The following is a 22,198-nucleotide window of genomic DNA, read 5'->3' on the forward strand; positions in this document are numbered from 1 at the left end:
CAGAATCAGTCACTTGTAGGGAACTGCAGAGTCAGGAAGTGCAGTGGCCAATATGTGCACAGTAATGTCTCACAGACAGCAATGTGATAATGACCATATAATCTGTTTTAGCGATGTTGCTTGAGAGATTAAATACTGGCTGGTACACTGTTGGAGCTTCCCTCCTTACAAATAGTGCCATGAGATCTTTAATGTTCACCTGAGAGGGCAGACGGGGCCTTGGTTTAACATCTCATGCGAAACACGGCAGCTCCAACAGTGCAGCACAGCAGTACCATGTCAACCTGGACTTGTGTGTAACTTGAACTATGCAAAGTATAAGTCTTAGCAACTTTGTAAAGTAACCTTGGGCACTGAGTGCATTTTTTTGATGAGCTGGATTTAGAAAAAACTTAATTGAATTCCCTCATGTCAATTTATAAAAGTTCTTGTTGCAAAGGAGTTTATTTCTCCCCCTCTCATTCGCTTCACCTCTCTCTGTCTCTCCCGTTTCTTCTTCCTCTGGACTTTTGAGTTTGGGACAACAGCTGGCCAGATGTGGGAACATACATTCAGCTGTTTTGAAGAAGAGTGGTGGCAGTTGTTGAATCAAGTTTATGGATAAGTTTGAGATTTTCTTCTGAATTGTTGACTTTTCTTGGCAGAATGTCATTAAATAGCACGGTGGATTATTCTGGTATTTGATTCTAGAATCTGATTAGTTCTTCTTCCTGGGATGACCTGGCTGAAGCGATTGTCGTGTCTGATTGTGCAATCTGATTGATCAAAGGGAGTCTATAACAATGCAGCTGTACATTTTAGACAGGCCCAAAACATTTAATATAAATAGTTACATCTGTACAAGGGGATTGCTCACATCACTGAGATCGTAAATTGGAATACAAGCAAAGATGTGTATTAGTCTATGGGTCAATGTGTAATGAGTAAGTCAGATCTGTTTAAGTGTAGTTAAATATTTTCCTTATTTTCTGCCACGTCACCTATGTCTAGACATAGTTCTGTATTTTAAAAAAATCTTCATTGGAATTAACCTGTCATTATCTCATGTGCAACTCCAGGATGCCAAAACTATAATTGTTTAGCTTTTGGATTAAATGTCTAATTTATTCTTTTGGGCCGAATGAGAAAAGGAGCGATGTTCGGAAAACCCATGTCTGTCAAGTTCCTGGGGAAAAGAGAATTTTCCACAATAGTTATTTTATTGTCACGTTTTATGTCCAACTGTGGGCCCTATTCAACTGCTGTCATGGAAAATGAGTATGGCCTGTTTATTTTATTGATCTTGGGCTAGATCAAAGAAAGTCAAAAAATATTTAACATGCATGTAATAAAGAAATGTTCTTTTCATCTTTAAAGCTGCCCTGCCCATAATTTGTTTCCTGAAACTGATCTTTTTTTCAAAAAAAAAAATCAACTGCAACTGAATGGTCCTGTTTAAATTTGTGTCTGTCTGCCAAACTCAAATACGGAGCATATCTGAATCAACAGGAAATTTGAAATACATTAAAGCGCTAAAACACAGTAGATTTTGCTGGTCTTTTTAGAAAGTTTCATTTTTAAGATTCCATTGTATGGGGCAATATTGCATCTTACGGATTGCGCCCATGATCAAAATAAATGATTAGTTTTTGTGATTTCTTTTTTGCTACACAACTGCTAAATCTGTCCAATAGGTTTGACTATTTAAATAACAATGGCCCTAGTGGAAACACAGTCACCCCAAGTTCTGAAGCTGTTCAAGGAGGCCCACAGCCATTACTTCAGAGCAAATAAGGATGAGCAACTAACATAGCCTTCTCAGCATCACCCAAATCCAAGGAATAAATAATACAAAGAACAAAATATTTAAAAATTAAGAACTATGTTCTGTAGACACTGCTGATATTATAATCTTAGGTCATTGGTTTTGTTACGACCAGGTGAGGAAGGGGTCTGGGGCTCCCCTCTCAGTTTTTTCCTGGTTTGGCCATAACGGGGTATAATTTTTAAAAGTGTTTTTTTTAGCTTCCCTCAGTGAGTCCTTGCTCACTGCTTTCTAATTGTAATTGTACAGGAATCAACCAGACAGGTTTTCTCAAATTTAAGCAAGAAAGATGTAAGTTTATTAACCTTAAAACTCTAACTCAGTTAAAAATTACAAAAAATATGCAATGCAACCATGCTAGTATGCATACGCGATAAACACACGTAAATACAGAGGAGGAGAAAGAATTCAAGGGGGGAGGTTTGAAGTAGTAGATGGAATTCAGTTACTGGTTTTGGGTTGGATATAAAGTATTTGATTGGAATTAAGTCTTGCATTTCTTGTTGGGGCCCAGTGCACACTTTCAAAGGTGTTTTGCTGGTATCAGAAGGCTGCAGAGGTCTTCTGTCTTGAGGCCTAAGTTACTTCCATGGGTCCTTGGAACTTTGTGTGAGTGACAGAGAGAGAATAGCAATCTGGACTCCCTCTGCTTCAATTTCAGTCTGGGCAGCCTGTGCTAACTCTCATAGTACTGGGTCGGCTCGCTGAGCATCAGCTAGGGAAGATCCATTTAATCCATTCCCTGGGTCCTGTAACTTACCAAAGAAAGTTTCAGACAGACAGACCACATGGTCATCTGGTTGTAGTGCCAATTCAGTCGTCTTTGGGGGGGAGCTGGTTTGGTCATGACCCGATTCACTACACATTCAGGCAAACTGCAGGGGACCGTCTCCTGCCACTGCCCTGTCTCTCTGACCTCCTGCGGTCTGTCTTTCACTACTGGGGAAGCTACCACCTTCACCCCCGCCAGATCATTACCTCGGAGCAGGTCAACCACATCCACAGGCAAACTAGGGACAATCCCTATGGTCACGGGTCCCAAAACTAGGTTGCACTCCAAGTGCACCTGATGTAAAGGTACAGGCGTACACTGCCCTGCAATACCATTCACCACCATTCTGGTATTTTCTGCACTCTCTGGGGGAAAGGGCAGGCCTTTTCCCAGTAAATGGGATCTAGTGGCCCCTGTATCCCTGAGAATTACTATGGACTTGCTTTCCCCACTCGAAAGGTATGGAGTTACTCTCCCTTCGGACACTAAATCCTGATAACCTTGAGGGATCCCATTAAATTTTCCTACACCCATAGTAGTATGTTTTCTGGGTCTTAATATTGCAGTTAAAGCCACAGCTTGTTCAGCTGTGCTTTCCATCAGGGTCCTGTCTTCTGCACTGTGGGATTATAAACCCTGATTAACCCTACAGCCTTTCCCCGTAGTTTCCAGCAGTCAGCTGTCGGGTGACCTGCCTTATTACAATTGAAGCACATAGGTCTCTGGGTCTCTCTCCTACTTACAGCACTGTCCTTTTTGGCTGGAGGAGGGCCTCCTGTGTCTCCTGTTATTCTTTCTCTCCAAGGACTGCTTGGGCTCCTATCACCTTCCCACCCTTTGTCCTTTTCGGATTTGTGAGTGTGACTATTGAATTTTGGAATTAATTTAAAATTTTAGAAATTCTGGACACAGCCCTGCACCACTTGTATTTTCCATCCTTTCACTGGGGTTACTCAGTTGCCCCTTAACTAAGTCAAGTTGGCACAGCTCTCTTTCCTCCCGTTACTTCTGGAAATTTCTTTCTCTCTCTTTCTTTTGCTCTCGCTCGCTTGTAACTCAAATTTCTTCTGTTCCAGTTGTATCTTTGGTAGCAATACCCTGTCAGAGTCTATTGCTAGCCCTGACTTTGAATCTTGCAGTTCTCGTTGGGGCCCAGTGCACACTTTCAAACTTGTTTCGCTGGTACCAGAAGGCTGCAGAGGTCTTTTGTCTTGAGGTTTAAGTTACTTCCATGGTCCCCTGGAACTTTGCGTGAGAGAGAGAAACCGAGAAAGAGAGACCTTCTCTTTGGTCTTCAAATGGCAGTCTGTCTCAAAACTTTACTGTGATGCACAATTCAATCAATTCCCCTGTTGGCCAGCAGGTTTGTCATGGGCCTAGCTCTAGGTTTGAGATAGCATTGCCCGCGAGGTTTGTTGATTCTTCAAAGCTTACTAGACACACTCTGTGTGTGGGGGTTGGGGGGGGGTGTGGTGGGGGGTGGCGTGGAATGCTGGCTCTCATGCAGATAGTGACCCTCAATGTCTTTTGATCATTACTATTGACAAAACCCATCTGGCTCAGGGAGCACTCCCATTGTCTTTCTATTCAACTGTCTCTTAATGCAAATGTGCAGCCATGTTTTCAGCCACTGCTCTGTGGTCCTTTTTAAGCAAGTTATGTTCAAGGTCCAGTCACAGTTCAAATAGTGTTCCAAATAACGAAATTAACATGTTTCCATTTGGCAGGTGTGGTTTCCATCACTGTTTGAAGGACTTACTTATTGGGAGCATTGCATTAACTTGCAGAGTTAATGGTGGAAGCTGAAGGGTACAATCACCACCAATGTTCAGCTACCTCACAGGTTGGCCTGGTGACCTACCTATGTAACCTCCCTAAGATTGTAATCCTTTTTCTCTGTTGCCAACCATATTTACACCAGAATATTGAAATGAACAGATATAACAACAACTTGCATTCGTAGCACCTGTTATTTAGGAAAATGTCCCAAGGTGCTTCATAGCATTATCAAACAGGATTTGACACTGATCCACGTTAGAATGAGAACTCGAGCAGCAGTAGGCTGTTTGGGCCTTCGGGCCTGCTCCGCCATTCAACTCCACTTTCTCGCACTATCCCTTAATGTTCAGAAATCTGTCAATCTCAATCTCGAATATACTCCATTCACTTGAATATAACTCTCTGTCTTGCATATATGCTGGGTGATCTAGAACTAGGGATCACAGACTCAAGATAAGAGGTTGGTCATTTAGGACTCAGAGGAGGAGCAATTTCCTCACTCAAAGGGTTGTGAATCTTTGGAATTCTCTACCCCCCAGAAGGCTGTGGAGTATATTCTGTCTGATGGAGCGGTTAAAATATGGGATGCGGAAGAGGCCGGAATTGGAGGAGCAGAGAGATATCTTGGAAGGTTATAGGACGGGAAGAAGTTACAGAAATAGGGAGGGGCAAAGACATGAAGGCATTTGAAAACTAACATGAGAATTTTAAATGCGAGGCGATACTGGGGGGGTGGGTTGGGAAGGTGACAATGTAGGTCAGTGAACATAAGGCTGATGGATGAGTAGGAGTTCCGAAGAAGGGTCACGAACCCGAAATGTTAACTCTGCTTCTCTCTCCACAGATGCTGCCAGACCTGCTGAGTATTTCCATCATTTCTTGTTTTTATTTCAGATTTCCAGCATCCGCATTATTTTGTTTTTAAACTACTTATATAGCACGTTTAACGTAATGAAACGTCCCAAGGCGCTTTACAGGAGCATTATAAAACAAAATGATACCGAGCCACAAAAGGAGATATTAGGTCAGGTGACCAAAAGCTTGGTCAAAGAGTGGGTTTTAAGGAGTGTCTTAAAGGCGGAGAGAGAGATACAGAAGTGTAGGGAGGGAATTCCAGAGCTTGTGGCCGAGGCAACTGAAGGCACGGCCACCAACGGGGAAGCAATTAAAATCAGAAATGCACAAGAGGCCAGAATTAGATGAGTGCAGGTATCTCGGAGGGTTGTGGGGCTGGAGATTACAGAGATAGGGAGGGCTGAGGCCATGGAGGAATTTGGAAAAACAAGGATGAGAGTTTTGAAATGAAGACATTGCTTAACCGGGAGCCAACGTAGGTCAGTGAGCACAGGGGTGATAGTGGGACGGGACTTGATGTGAGTTAAGTCACGGGCAGTAGACTTTTGGATGACCTCAAGATTATGGAGAGTAGAATGTCGGGGACCAGCGAGGAGTGTGCTGCAATAGTCAGATCTAGAAGTAACAAAGGCATAAATGATGGTTTCAGCGGCAGATGACCTGAGGCAGGGATGGAGTCGGGCGATGTTAGAGGTGGAAGTGGGTGGTCTATTTTCCACCACGTTGGTCCACGTGGAATCAAAAGTGTTTTATCATAGGGTCAAGGTGATAGAACAACAGGGCGGCGCAGTGGTTAGCACCGCAGCCTCACAGCTCCAGCGACCCGGGTTCAATTCTGGGTACTGCCTGTGTGGAGTTTGCAAGTTCTCCCTGTGTCTGTGTGGGTTTTCGCCGGGTACTCCGGTTTCCTACCACCACCAAAGGACTTGCAGGTTGATAGGTAAATTGGCCATTATAAATTGCCCCTAGTATAGGTAGGTGGTAGGGAAATATAGGGACAGGTGGGGATGTGGTAGGAATTAGTGTAGGGTTAGTATAAATGGGTGGTTAATGGTCGGCACAGACTAGGTGGGCCGAAGGGCCTGTTTCAGTGCTGTATCTCTAAATAATAAAAAAATAAATAATAAAATAAATAAAATTATAAAAATAACAACAGTGGAATGCTAAAACAAAATCAAAATAATGTAGATGCTGGAAATCTGAAATAAAAAGCAGAAAAAATGCTGGAAAACACTCCGGCCAAGCAGCATGCAGTGGGGAGAGAAATGGTTAGCGCATTGAATTTTATACTCCCCCCACTTTGGCGGGTTTGGAGGCAGGGAGAGCATAAAATCGGGTGGGATGATGGCCGGGGTGGCGGAGCCTCTGCCAACATTTAATCCGGGACAAGAAGGCCTGTGAATGGCCTTCCCGCCCCACTGTCAACTGAGGCCCTTAACTGGGTAATTAACCTCCAATTAAGGGCTCTTCCTGCCACAGCCGCAACTACCCGGGTGGCCCTGCTGCCGCATGGAAAACACGGCACAAAAAACCATGCGGGCTGCTTCCCGGCTCCATGTGGGGGGGGTGGGTCCCTCATTCAAAGACACTTAGTGCCTAATCAAGGGACCCGGCATCGGGAAGGGGGACCCACTGAAGGCCACACCCCCTCCCTCCCTTGCTGACTCCTCCCCCTTCTCCCCTTTCCTCCCCCCACCCTGCAAGACCCCTCTCACCCTGACCTACCTTGAGCCTGGTTAAGGGGGTTCAGGAGCAGAGGGACCTAGTTGTATATGTTCATAAGCCATTGAAGGTGGCAGGACAGGTTGAGAGAGCGGCTAATAAAGCATACAGTATCCTGAGCTTTATTAATAGGGGCATAGAGTACAAGAGCAAGGAAGTTATGTTGACCTTGTATAAGACACTAGTTCAGCCTCAGCTGGAGTATTGCGTCCAGCTCTGGGCGCTGCACATTCAGAAAGACGTGAGGGCATTGGAGAGAGTACAGAAAAGATGCACGAGAATGATTCCAGGAACTTCAGTTAGGAAGATGGATTGGAGAAGTTAGGACTGTTTTCCTTGGAGAAGAGAAGGCTGAAAGGAGATTTGATAGAGGTATTCAAAATCATGAGGGGTTTGGACAGAGTAGATAGAGAGAAACTGTTCCCACTCGTGAAAGGATCAAGAACGAGAGGGCACAGATTTGAAGTATTTGGTAAGAGAAGCAAAAGTGACATGAGGAAAAACTTATTCACGCAGCGAGCGGATAAGGTCTGGATTGCGCTGCCTGAGAGTGTGGTGGAGGCAGGTTCAATTGAAGCATTGAAAAGGGAATTAAGCAGTTGTATGAAAAGGAAGAATGTGCAGGGGAATGGAACTGAGGGAATTGGTCTTTCTGAGAACCGGTGCAGACACGATGGGCCGAATGGCCTTCTGCACTGTAACGATTGTGATTCTGGTTCCGGCACCGCTCCTCGGTGTCTGGTCGTTGCAGTGGAGCTGCAGCTGTCGACCTCTGATTGGCCAGCAGCTCTGCAAGGCTGGGACGTCCGGCGGTGGGGTCCTAAGTCCTATGGAAGGCCTGCCACTGTCCAGTTAAGTGCCAAATTTGCACTAAATTTGGCGGGCCTTCCATTGAAGAGAGGATGAGGGGATCTTGGCATCTATTTCCACTGATGTCTGGACCCCCGCCACTAGTATAAAATTCCCCCCAACGTTTCAGGTCAGTGACCTTTTGGTCTGGACAGTGGAACACTGTTCAATTCACATTATTGTCTGCATAATACAGGTGTCGCTTATGGTCTTGAGAAATCAGCAACTTGAGCCATCCATCGTGGTTAATAATGGATGCCTAATGACTTGGCAGCTGTTGACCTTCGCCGGAAAGATGTTGCGTATTGAATGAAATATGATCGTTACTAATAAGAATATAATAGCAAAACAGCTCAGGAATAATTAATTTTAGAATAGGTCGCTGTCATCAAGAACCTATGAGAGGACAGGGCTACACAAGAGCATCTGGCCAGGTACAAGCTGTCAGGCAGAGATCTTGTTTGAAGGGTTTCTGTGGAACCATTACAAAATCTTACAAAAAGGCATATGCTGTAATTTACAGCTTAACAGGTAATGCTCTTTCCAGAATGGTACTGAGCTCAACAGATTAAGTTCAGTCCCTGGTCTTTGCTCAATAGCCGTCTGGAAGTTACGTTGGGATGACCCAAAATTATTGTGAGTTACAGGTAGCAGGTAAAGGAGACTTTATCCCGTATGAGCTGGATTTCAACCCAGGTCCCCGCTTTCTTTCTGGGAGAAAAATGTATCTCTAAACTTGTCTTCGGAATATTCTAATTATTTTGAGTTATGGCAAAATAAAACGAGCTCATGTGCTGCAAAAAGCATGTACAAATTACAACAAATGTTTTGTTTCAATACTTTTTTAAAAATTTGTATCTCATGTTCTTGCAGGTCAAGGTGTCAACCCCAAACTGGCAGGCCTGATAGGACAACACGGGCCCCATGACAAACAGCCCTTTATGGTGGTCTTCTTCAAAGTCAGTGAGGTGCACATTCGAACAACGCGATCGGCTGCAAACAAACGCAGGCACCAAGGCCGCACCAAATCTACATCAGTTCAAGAGTCACCCAGAGCAACAAGTTTATCTGGTAAATGCGAACAGTGAGGGGTGAATAATTTCAGTCTTTGATTTACTGCTGATTAGGGGGAGAACATTTTATTCGAATTGTTAAATTGAAATGGTGTTATATTAACAACGTTTTTGAATTTAGGAGTGAATGAAAGTAGTACAGGTATGCAGTGCATCATCTGTCTTTCCAAAAGACATTGAATTTCTACCACGTGTTCCTAAATCAAAGGGCATTTTGTGCTCTAGGCTTGTATCCATTGGGAATTGAATTCAGACTGCACAAACTTACTTGGTCCTTCAGTAGCAGGGATAGCGAGAAAAGATAATGTAATCACTTGCCCTGATGCTATAAATAAGACCCCTTTGGCAAAATACTAATTAATATAAACATTTCCAGTAATTTCCATTCGATGTGTTAAATGTAGTTTATTCCTGCTGTTAACCCTGTGTTGCAACTCCCTCCAAAAACAGCATTCTGTTATTTAATGTATTTTATCATCTTGTCTTCCAAATTGATTTTGAATTCTATACTAATTTATATATTATTCTGTGTAAGGAGTCTATAGTTGGCAACCTTGTGTGTAGGTAAATAAAAATATGGATGAACTAAAGGGAAACCATCATAACATAAGAAATAGGAGCGGGAGTCAGCCATCCACCCCCTCGTGCCTGCTCCACCATTCATTAGGGTCATGGCTAAGCTGATTGTGGCCTTAACTTCACTTTCCTGCTGACCCCCCCCCCCCCCCCCCACCCTTAACCCTTGTCTTCCTTGTTAGGCGTAGGGGAGAGAGGAACAAGAGAAATGGTGGTAGACCACCCAGATGAAAATAGTTTTGAGTTGAAGTTAGTACAGATATTGTCATTTAGGGGTATTTTCAATTATGCATTTCCTCCTAAGGGCACTGTTTCCCTATGAATGACCAAATTGTGGTCAGACCATCTGCCAAAATTACAGATTGATGATTGAAGTTTGGTAGTTTACATAGCTTTTACTAATACCATCCCAGTTATGTTTCTGAATGTGCACATTTCCCATCCCACCCAACAGCACAAAATCATTCTCCGCATATTTCAACTTGTTCTTTTTTTACAGTACACAAGTTGTTGAACAATACCTTTCCTCAGCCTTTTTATTAAATTAAGAAAAACTACATTTTTGTTCTTTATACATCTGTCCTCACCAGAGGGAGAGCTGTAGAGAAGAGATTTGTGCTTTAGTGCTATTGTTCAATAGAACAATAACCTTAAAAATAGCAAACGCACTGCAATACATTGATGTACTGGGGTTGTGCCGACTATTCCCATGCCGAGTTTCTGATTTCACCCAGCCTTGGGGAGAGGGACCAAAAGGACATTTCCAAACGGCTGCCGGAATAGCAGTCAAGGTGTGGGAATAGGTCGATTGTCCAGTTCAGGTTGGGGAATAGTGCAAATGTAAAAGGACATGAAATGGCAATGGGGAGGAACATGAGCTGCAATAAAAGCCCAACTCGTACCATTCATTCCAGTTGATTATAAGTGAGCTGAAAACTTGAACCATAATCTATGGCCTCAAATCAAAAGTCTTCTCCAACATTACCGGTTAAAGTTGGAACATTTCTCAGTGAGGTTTAACATTTAGTTCACTGCTGCATAATGTCTGTACACTTGGTATAAATGGAGACACTTCAAAGCAGCGTGCAAGCTTAAGCTGTTTTTAATTGGATCTTTGTGAAGGTACAGTAATGTCTTCAACACTTTGGCTGATTTTCAATTATATCCACAAGGACGACAGCAACTGCATTTATATAACACCTTTAATGGAGTTAAAATGTCCCAGGGTGCTTCACAGCATTATCAAACAGAATTTGACACCGTAGATACTAGGATAGGTGACTTAAAAGCTTGGCCGAAGGGGTAGCTTTGAAGAAGCATCTTATAGGAGAGAGAGAGAGGTTTAGGGAGGGAGTTCCAGAGCTTAGGCCCTAGGCAGCTGCAGGCACATCTGGAGCTAATGCTGAAGCGATGCAGGTCAGAGCTGCACGAGAGGCCAAACTTGGAGGAGTGCTGAGGTTTCAGAGGATTGTAGGGCTGGCGGAGGTTACAGAGATGGGATGGGGAGAGATCATGGAGGGGGTGGGAACGGATTATATTATGGAGTGGAAGCTGACCACTTCTGTCAACAGCTTTTCTTTTAAGTGTGTGGTGGGAGTTTTGTGTTTGATGCAACTTGTGCCTTTTCTTTTCTTTGATCTGCAGTTGGGCATTTTTTTGGTTCCTGCTGCAATGCAGGACTGTCTCCATGAGTTTTTTTTTCTTCTGAACTTCATGGCTTCCAGAATACAAGGCAAGGTCTCAAAGCAGAGACCAACCGTTGCTCTTACCAAATGATGTCACTAGATGTACTGAAGCAATTTCAGGTACACCGCAGTACTATGTCTAGATAGATATACCTCCTTCACAGGACTGGGTGCCTAGTTCTAAAGTGGCATTTCTACACTTCAGGGTCCGATTTGCAGTTCGCTATTGTTAAACACACATGCCCCTAATATGATAGACCAGCAAATTGAGTTGTTTGCATTACATGCTCCAGATTTTGCTTTCGCTTTGGCATTGCTGGAATAACTCTTCTATGTGGCTTTTAGCAGAATTGCAGATTAAGTGGTAGGATTATGCAGTAGGAACAACATTCCCAGGCATGTTGACTTTACATATAAGCGTTGCCTGCAAAAACTCTGGTTACTTTTTGTAACAGTCAAGTAATTTTGTTTCAGGACTTGTGGACTACAGCTGGATTATTTTTTGGGGAGGAATATTTCAATATGCTTTCATTCTGATTCTGAGAATTCTGCAGAAGCTTAATAAGAGAGAGAAAAACGCTCACTAGCTGAGAAAGTGTAAATCTTAGGCAAAAAGTACTCATTGACCTCTCGTGGTCTGCTAGCAGCGGTTGTTCTTCCATCTTGTAATTCTCAAGTGATGTTTGACATATTTGCTCTGAGTTTTTGCACTCTGAACAGTCTTCACGGCCTCTGGTAAGTGGACTGATTTTTGACTGCTGCATGAGGGCACAATTCTTGCATCCCATCTTTTTGGAGCTACGCATTCCACAAGCTGGTTCCATTGTTGTAAAGTGGCAATTAAATCCAGCACCGTTCATCTCAGGACCATGTACAGATAGCACCGACTCTTCTGCTTAGACACTTTACAGCCTTTTGGACTCTGCGTTGAGTTCAACAATTTCAGACCATGACCCCCATTTTGATTTTTTTTAAATATGTGCCTTGCTTTTCATTTTTTTGCTTTCAGACAGAGCAGCTCATAATTCTGCCATTAAATGTCTTTGGACAAATGCTTTGTCTTTTACTATAACTATTACACTCCCTTTGCCGTTTGTTCCATGACATCTTTGTCATTGAATCTCTCCCACCCTCTGCTTTATCACAGACCCTCCCTTTTGTTCCCCCACCAACTTTCACTTGCTCAAAGACTGTTACATTCTTAACTTTTGCCAATTCTGATGAAACTTCACAGACCTGAAACCTTAACTCTGTTTCTGTCTCCAGAGATGCTGCCAGACCTGCTGAGTATTTCCAGCACTTTGCTTTTATTCCATATACAGTCAGGGGAGGCAGTGACATCGTGGTAATGTCACTGGACAATCCAGATGCCCAGACTAATGCTCTGGGGACATGGGTTCGAGGGCAGGTGCTGAAATTTAAATTCAAGTAATAAATACATGGGTTCAAATCCCATCACTGTGCTAAATTTTGAACAGATCTAGCAACTCAAAACGTGGCATCTGAGGTGCTGTGGGTCATCAGCAGCAGAATTGTATTCAACCACAATCTCATGGTCCAGCATATCCCTCACGCTGCCATTACCATCAAGCAGGGGGACCAACCCTGGTTCAATGAAGGAGGGCATGCCAGGAGCAGCAAGCACCAGGCATACCTTTTCCAAGTTTTCCAAAATTTCCTAGATTCGGGGAAGCTTCCATTAGATTGGAAAATTGCCAATGTAACTCCTTTATTCAGAAAGGGAGGGAGACAGAAAACAGAAAATTACTGGCCAGTTAGCTGAACATCTGTCATAGGGAAAATGTTAGAAGCCATTATTAAAGATGTCATTGCAGGTCATTTAGAAAATTCAAGGTAATCAGGCAGAGTCAACATGGTTTTGTGAAAGGGAAATCATGTTTAACCAATTTATTGGAGTTTCTTGAAGAAGTAACATGTAAATGCATTGGAAGCAACTTAGAGAAGGTTTACTAGACTAATACCTGGAATGGGCGGGTTGTCTTGTGAAGAAAGATTAGACAGGCTAGGCTTGTATCTGCTGGAGTTTAGAAGAGTAAGAGGTGACTTGATTGAAACATATAAGATTCTGAGGGGTCTTGACAGGATGGATGTGGAAAGGATGTTTTCTCTTGTAGGAGAATCTAGAATTAGGGGTCACTGTATAAAAATAAGGGGCCACCCATTTCAGATAGAGATAAGAATTTTTTTCTCTGAGGGTTGTGAGTCTTTGGAATTCTCTTCCTCAAAAGGCAGTGGAACAGAGTCTTTGAATATTTTTAAAGCAGAGGTAGACAGATTCTTGATAAGCAAGGGGGGGGGGTGAAAGGTTATCAGGAGTAGGCGGGAATGTGGAGCTGAGGTTACAATCAGATCAGCCATGATCTTATTGAATGGTGGAGCAGGCGTGAGGGGTCAAGTGGCCTACTCCTGCTCCTTGTACCTAAAAATGAGGTGTCAGCCTGGTGAAGCTACAACACAGGACTATTGGCATGCCAAACAGTGGAAGCAGTATGTGATAGACAGGGCTAAGCAATCCCATAACCAACGTATCAGATCTAAGCTGTGCAGTCCTGCCACATCCAGTCGTGAATGGTGGTCGACAATTAAACAAGTAACAGCAGGAGGAGGCTCCACAAACAACATCATCCTCGACAATGGGGAAGCCCAGCACATCAGTGCAAAAGACAAGGCTAAAGCATTTGCATCCATCTTCAGCCATAAGTGCTGAGCGGATGATCCATCTTGGCCTCCTCCTGAGGTCCCCAGCATCACAGATGCCAATGTTCAGCCAATCTGATTCACTCCATGTGATATCAAGAAATGACTGAAGGCACTGGATACTACAAAGGCTATGGGCCCGGACAACATTCTGGCAATATTACTGAAGACTTGTACTCCAGAGCTAGCCACATCCCTAGCCAAGCTGTTCCAGTGCAGCTGCAATACTGGCATCTACCCAGCAATGTGGAAAATTGCCCAGGTATGTTCTGTACACAAAATGCAGGACAAATCCCACCCGGCCAATTATCGCCTTATCAGTCTACTCTTGATCATCAGCAAAGTGATGGAAGGGGTCATCGACAGTGCTATCAAGCGGCACTGTTTAGCAATAACCTGCTCATTGCACTCATTTTGGATTCCACTAGGGCCACTCAGCTCCTGATCTCATTACAGCCTTGGTCCAAACATGGACAAAAGAGCTGAACTTGAGAGGTGAGATGAGAGTGATTGCCCTTGGCATCAAGGCAGCATTTGAGCAAGTATGGCATCAAGGAGCCCTAGCAAAACTGGAGTCAACGGGAATCAGAGGGCAAACTCTCCACTGGTTGGAGTCATACCTAGCACAAAGGAAGATAGTTGTGGTTGTTGGAGGTCAATCAACTCAGTCCCGGGACTGCAGGAGTTCCTCAGCGTAGTGTCCTAGGCCCAACCATCTTCAGCTGCTTCATCAATGATCTTCCCTCAGAAGGTCAGAAGTGGGGATGTTCACTGATTGCACGATGTTCAGCACCATTCGCGACTCCTTAGATACTGAAGCAGCCCGTGTCCAGATGCAGCAAGATCTGGACAACATCCAGGTTTGGGCTGATAAGTGGCAAGTAACATTCGCACCACACAAGTGCCAGGCAATGGCCATCTCAAACAAGAGAGAATCTAACCATCTACCCTTGATGTTCAATGGCATTGCCATCACTGAATCCCCCAGTATCAACATCCTTGGGGTTACCATTAACCAGAAACTGAACTGGACCTGCCACATAAATAATGTGACTACAAGAACAGGTCAGAGGCTGGGAATTCTGCACCGAGTCACTCACCTCCTGAGTCCCCAATGCCTTTCCACCATCTACAATGCACAAGTCAGGAGTGTGATGAAATACTCTCCACTTGCCTGGATGGATGCAGCTCCAACAACACTCAAGGAGCTCAACACCATCCAGAACAAAGCAGCCCACTGGTTTGGCACCTCTTAGACCATCTTCAACATTCACTCCCTTCACCACCAACGCACATTGGTGGCAGTATGTACCATCTACAAAATGCACTGCAGCAACTCACCAAGGCTCCTCAGACAGCACCATCCAAACCTGCAACCTCTACCACCTAGAAGGACAAGGGCAGCAGATGCATGGGAACACCACCACTTTCAAGTTCCCCTCCAAGGCACACACCATCCTGACTTGGAATGATATCACCGTTCATTCACTGTCGCTGGGTCAAAATCCTGGAACTCCCTCCCTAACAGCACCCCATGGATTGCAGCAGTTCAGGAAGGCAGCTCACCACTACCACCTCATGGGCAATTAGGGATGGGTAATAAATGCTGGCCTAGCCAGCGACGCCCACATCCCATGAATGAATTTTTTAAAAAACAGATGTTTCAGCTCTTGAGGAATAAACTATTGAATGGAAGTTTTTTGCTTTCAATATTTTTATAGACTCTTGGCCTCAATCATCTTGCATTCTAAAAATGTAGAGCACCAAGTACAAACTAATTTTCTGATGCCAGGATGCTATGAAAGCATATATTGACTTTTTTTAAAGTTATGATTGTATAATTGAACAGTGGGAGGTCTTCAATGAGGAGATGGTTTGGGAATAGAGGGCGGCACAGTGGCGCAGTGGTTAGCACCGCAGCCTCACAGCTCCAGCGACCCGGGTTCAATTCTGGGTACTGCCTGTGTGGAGTTTGCAAGTTCTCCCTGTCTGCGTGGATTTTCTCCGGGTGCTCCGGTTTCCTCCCACAAGCCAAAAGACTTGCAGGTTGGTAGGTAAATTGGCCATTATAAATTGCCACTAGTATAAGTAGGTGGTAGGGAAAAATAGGGACAGGTGGGGATGTGGTAGGAAGATGGGATTAGTGTAGGATTAGTATAAATGGATGGTTGATGGTCGGCACAGACTCGGTGGGCCGAAGGGCCTGTTTCAGTGCTGTATCTCTAAACTAAACTAAACACATTACAGTGAGGAGGAAAGGAAGGGCAGCCAAAGCTAGAGGTCATTGGAGAACGAAAGTGTGGAGGTTAAATGAGGCAGAAAAAGTAGGCTTATGACAATTGCGAGGCTCATAATACAGCTGAGAACCAAGCTGAAAATAAAAAGTACAGAAGTGATCTAAAAAAAGATTTAGCTGTGGAAAGAGGATAGCAGCTAACATTAAAGGAAACTTGAGATATCTGTAAGCAAACTAGTAGTAAAAGGGTTGTCAAAGGAAGGGTGATCAATGACCAAAAAGGAAATCTTGTGGAGGCAGAGAGCATCACTGAGGTACTAATTGAGTACTTTGCATCTGTCTTCACTGGAGAAAAGGATCCTGCACCCAGTAAAGGAGGAGGCAGTAGCAATGCTGGGCAGGATAAAATAAAGAGGTTGTACTTGGAAGATTGGCAATCCTCAAAGTAGAAATGTCACCCTGTCTGGATGGGATGCATCCTCTGTTACTGAAGGAAGTCAGGGCAGAAATTGCAGAGGCTCTGGTCACAGTCTTCCAATCCTCCTTGGATATGGGGGTGTTGCCAGAGTACTGCATATTTTGCACCATTTTTTTCTGAAAAAGGAGAAAGGGATAAGCCAGGCAATTATGGGCCAGTCAGCCTAAAGCCAGTAATGGGGAAACTTAGATTCTTTTGACAACAGATTCACCCAACCCCACAGATTGTGTATTAATTTTTATTTGTTCTGGGCTCTAAACCAACCACAAATCTGTCCCTCATCACTCTAATCCATTTGTGTGTGTGTGTGTGAGAATGTGTAGCGTAATGTTATTTTATTTAGATAGGGTTTAGGTTATTAAATATAATAAACTCAAATCTTGTTTAAACTCCAGAAAACCTGTCCGATTGGTTCTTTTATGATCACAACAAAGGTAAAAAGTAAACAGTCACTGAAGTGATAAGCACATCCAGTGTTTTAAAAAGGAATAAACCCTGTTGCGGTCAAATAAGAGGAAGGACAAGAGGGGAGCCTGTGACCCCCCCCTCCTCATCTGTTCGTAACAAGTAATATCCAAAAGAGAAGTTGGATAAATGAAGGGAAAGAATTGACAGGCTTATGGGGAAAAACCCAGGGAGTGGATTAATTGAGTAGCTCTGCCAGATAGGCGGCACAGGTGCGATGGGTTGAATGGCCTCCATCTGTACTGTATTATTCGATGATTGTGGCTGGCCATTCCCAGTAAATGGGAAATCTATAGGGAAGCATCTGTTGTGTCAAGGTTAGTGGGAAATCAGGCTTTTTGCAAGCTTCAATGCCATTTTCCGGTTGTAATCATCTTTTTTGTTGCTGTTTGTTTGCTCATATTTAACATATGCAGTATTGAGAATTTAATTATCCCATACTTAGGATGATTTTTCAGGTTCAACACATTATAGTGGTACGTTTCCAGCAGTTAGATTGGGCTAATCTTGCACCTTCTCCCGAATTTTTTACTTCAGATGAGTTGTAGCTTTGAGACATTTTTGTTGCTAAATGGTTTCTGCCACCACATTCCTCAGAGATCAAACACAGAGCTTATTGTGCAGTTATCTTCAGAGCACTGGCAAAACTGTATCAATAGGACTAAAGATTTATGTAAATCTGGAGGTTTCATTTGATGAAACCTTAGGCAGCCCTATCGCTATAAAATATGTTGCTATAAGGATTGTGGAATGTGTCTGCTCATTTTAACTGGGCAAGTCTACCACCCAAAGATTCAAACTCATTTCACTTTAGTTATGGTCATTTTATGAATCAATATTGTGTCACCCTGCTCTCCTTTGTAAGATGCCCGCATGGAACAATGTTTTCACTTAATATTGTTTGTAATATTTCCTCCAGTGAAGATGTTCTTTTGGCCATGTGAGCACAACGCATATCATAGATTTTGAATTTTTGATACTACTATAACATAGTCTTTAAAATACAATTAGCATATATCACAGACAAATTAGCTATAGTTTGTTCGACTCATCTGGATTAAAAATAGAATAAACTGCAAGGCGATACAGAAAATGAGTGCCTACCTTCCCTGTGTGCAGAAAATTGCAAAACTTGTATTGCATTTTAATCAAATTCATGTGTTAAATAAACACAAAATAGTGGTGAAGATGCTGTTTTTTTAACTTAAGTGCATTTAAAGTTTGTCATCCAGTATAACACAAATGCTTCTTTCTTTCAAAACTTCAGCTGAAATTGTTCCCACGCGCTTGAGAAGTGAGGATGAAAGAAAATCATCTTTCGCTAATCCCAAGGGATTATCTGTAGGTTTATTTAAATGAAGGCTATTTAATATTTAAATATGTAAACAATTATGCAAATAAAATCTCAGTAAGCGTTTACATTCCTGTCGACGTAACTTGTGGAAGGAAAATAAACTGAAGAGCCAGTAATTTAGCTGAGCTGTAGTAATTATATTAAGTGTACTCAGGTGTGTGGTGCCATCAGTGTCCCTTCTTGAAATGTTTAGATGTGTTTTACAATAGGGGATGACGAAGGTTTTTGGCGACTTCGTACATCATGTGCTCCACGTCCTGCTGCAAAAGCTCATTGCTGAAAACTGTCTGTGTTATCAGTTTGAAAATTCCAGACCATTTTAAAGGAAGTAAAACTCTCAGGACTGCACTGACAGCTGCCTGAATCATGAAGTGACCTGGCATTGCTGCAATAAATCCAAATTCTTGCTGCTTGTTAGTTGTAGGTAGGAATCCAGTGAGTGGCTGACATCACTTACCATCCCCAATGTGAGGAATTCAGTCAGCCCCAAATGGAGAAAACACTTTTTGGAAAAAAAAAGATGCAAGATGGAAAGTCATTAATCATAAGGCTGAGCCCATGTTTCCACCCAGTTGTGATCTGCCCTGTTTTTTCTCAACTAGCAGAGCAGAAAAATGTGGACATAATTGTATGTCTGACAAGCTGTGTAGAAGACTTCTGCCTAAATATTACGCTAAAGGAAATACTGTTGGGGGAAAAAAGAACAAGAAATCAGCCCTTCACTTAATGTCACGCCCAAACTATTCCTAATGAGTTAAACCCCAGGATAAACATTCCCTTCCCCCTTCATTATTAACTAATTGTAGCAGAACCAGTATTTACTGTTTTAACAAGGCTGCTGGCAGTAAGCTAACAGCTTGGTGAAAGGGTTAATGCCTTTGTGGGTTGATGAGCTGTCACGTAACATTTTTAAAATACCTTAAACTTAATTGTAGCTCTTTGAGGGGCTTTCCTTTAGCAGCATGCAGCTTGTTAGAAGCAGATCCGGCCATTTAATGTGTGGCATAAAATTTTATGAGCAGGAAGTAAACCAGAAACTCTTTTATTGGTACCATTTTTGTAGCATTTACTATCAGTGGAATCTCAAAGCAGACAGCTTCTTGTTTGCCTTAATGAGGCATCCAGTGGCGTGTGTGGAAATGCAACAGTAAGTAATATATTATCGATTAATGACATGATGGTAAATACATCTGTAGTAATCCTAATTAAAGTTTCATTAGTGTGTGGAGAAGACAAAACAATCTGTTACAAGGGTTACAGCCATAGTTAACGTGTACACAAACCTTAATGGGAATATCCCTTTAGGCACCAAAATCCTTTTATTCGGTTGTTCTCCATTAAGTAACAATTGTCTTAACGTTTGAGTTGGTGCCTGAGCTTGTATAAAAGGATTACTCCATTAACAGCGCATCCATTTACTGAAAAGTCCTGCCTAAATGAGTAGATAAGACTGAATGGGGCTGAAGAAATTGGGAACAGTATTCAAAGTGTATGGTGTAGCTTGGAGTACTGATTATGCACCTGATCTGTTTCAGGTCTATTACTGAGGAAGTTTGATCTAGATGTAGAGCTAGTGGCATTATAGGAAGCTCCCATTTTAAGCTGTTACAATGCCAAGTAGTTATGAGTTGCCAACTCTGGTTGAAGGCATTTTTGGAGGTATGGTCATTTGATCTGACCATGTGACATCTGCAAATGTTACTGCATTTACTTTATGATGGTTGGGTCCCCTGATAGGCCCACCACCACCTCAGTTTCCCTCTCCGTCAACCCCCTGGCTCCCTCTTCCCCCAACCACCGGACTGCAGTCACTCTGGGACATGTCTCCACCCCATCCGTACGCACACATACTTTGCCCTCCGCCATGCGCCCGCTCTTGCCTCTCCAAGAACTAATCCCCTGAGCCTTACACCCTGTTCATCCTCGTCCAACCCAGTCACCCTTCCCCAGCTCCAATTCTGGCTGTTTCTCCGCCAGCCGATTCTGTTTCCTGTTTGCGCACTGCCAGGCAGACGGCCCCCACTTCGGGCAATGACGGGACCTAGACGGAGGCCGCTCTGGGGAGGCAGCCAGTGACGTCATTGAGCAGGGAGCAACCGCTCATGTGGCGAGAAATTTAAAGGGACAGTTTTCCTGGGCTTCTAGCTGCAGTGCCTGGATTGGATTGCATCTGGGAGCCTGGCACTCATGAGCTCTTGGCTTTCCTTATGCTTTTGAAGTTTGTATTTATGCATGGTCTGCTACACTTATTTTAAGAGGTCACATGAAAGCCATTGCAACCCTCTGAAAGCTTAAAGTCATCCAAAACTCGAATTCCCATATTCTAACTTGCGACAAGTCCTGTTCTCACATCACCCCTGTGCTCAATAACCTGCATCGGTCCTGATCCAGCAACACCTCAGATTTTAACATTTTCATCCTTGTTTTCAACTCCCTCCATAGCTTTGCTCCTCCCTATCTCTGTAATCTCCTCCAGCCCTGCAACCTTCTGCACTTCTCCAATACTGGCTTATTGTATATCCCTGATTTCCATCGGAGGCCGTGACTTTAGCTGTCTGCTGGGTCTGTCAAACTTTGTCTGATAACGCACCTTGAAGTACTTGGGCTGTTTTCATGATGCTATATAAATGCAAATAGTTGTTGTCAGCTATCTCTGTGGGTAGTTCAGTCGGTGAGCATTGTAGTGTTGAAATATGAAACTATTAGTATGACATCTTTGTCAGGAAACCTCTGGTGCAATGGCTTAAGCTTGAAAAAAATAGTCAAGGAAGCCAAAAAGTGGTATAAAAACATAAGGTGCTGGAAATACTCAACAGGTCAGGCAGCGTCATCTGGTGAAAGGTCACAGACTGAAACGTTAACTCTGCTTCTCTGTCCACAAATGCTGCCAGACCTGCTGAGTACTTCCAGCACTTTCTGTTTTTTATTTCAGATTTCCAGCACCAAAAAGTAGTGATGGGGTGTCGTCATGCTTGGGGTTTAAAAGCCTTTAGATTGTTGGAGGAGCCTCATTGCTGTTCCAGTCTTCTTTGCACAATCTTGTGTCAGATCCAACTGAACTTCAGTCCAAGAACTTCTACAGGGCCATATTGTAGCTCAGTGAATTAACCGACACAGGTAGCTGTAATGGATGGCTTGTGCCATTTTTAAATAATATCTTCCAGTGAAAGAGCTGGCAGAAGCACCTTTTTAAAAAAAAAAAGTCCAGGATATTGCAAGGAGGTAGAGAAGAAGAGCACATAAACTTTAATTGGGTCAAACTTGAGATGCTCCTGGATGAGGTGCTGCAAAAGAATGAGAGTGCTGGATGCATCTGAGAGGAAAACACGGGGATGGTGGTGGGGGAAAGCAGAGAGTAGTGGTGAACGGTTGTTCGTCAGACTGCGCCTCACTTTTGATGTATATTAATGACCTGGACTTGGGTATACAGGGCATAATCTCAATGTCTGCACACGAAAATGTAGCAAACAGCAACATAGACTGGCGAAATGGGTAGACGCATGGCAGATCCAATTTAATGCAGAGAAGCATGAAGTGATGCATTTTGGAAGGAAGAATGAGGCAAGGCAATATAACCAAATAGGGGATGCAGGAACAGAGAGACCTGGGGGTTCACATAAGGTGGCAGGACAAGTTGAACTTAAAGCAGAAAATGCTGGAAATACTCAGCAGGTCAGGCAGCATCTGTGCAGCGAGAAACAGAGTTAACGTTTCAGGTCTGTGCCCTTCCATCAGTACTGAGAAAAGTTAGAAATGTAATGGGTTTCAAGCAAGTGAAAGGGGGAGGGAAAGAAGAACAGCAAAAGGGAAGGTCTGGAGGGCGGGAGAGATT

At 43.3% G+C, this 22,198-nt stretch overlaps 1 protein-coding gene across 2 annotated transcripts in view; it reads left to right on the plus strand.

The window, feature by feature from the left end:
* bmp6 (bone morphogenetic protein 6) overlaps positions 1-22,198 on the plus strand; it is a 528,049-nt gene that overhangs the window by 470,450 nt on the left and 35,401 nt on the right. For both annotated transcript variants that reach the window (XM_068032451.1, XM_068032452.1), the window contains one exon: positions 8,655-8,852. In XM_068032451.1, coding sequence (XP_067888552.1) covers positions 8,655-8,852 — 198 coding nt within the window. The remainder of the gene's footprint in view (positions 1-8,654; positions 8,853-22,198) is intronic.

Source organism: Heterodontus francisci, chromosome 5, assembly GCF_036365525.1.
Source record: "Heterodontus francisci isolate sHetFra1 chromosome 5, sHetFra1.hap1, whole genome shotgun sequence".
Taxonomy (NCBI): Eukaryota; Metazoa; Chordata; class Chondrichthyes; order Heterodontiformes; family Heterodontidae; genus Heterodontus; species Heterodontus francisci.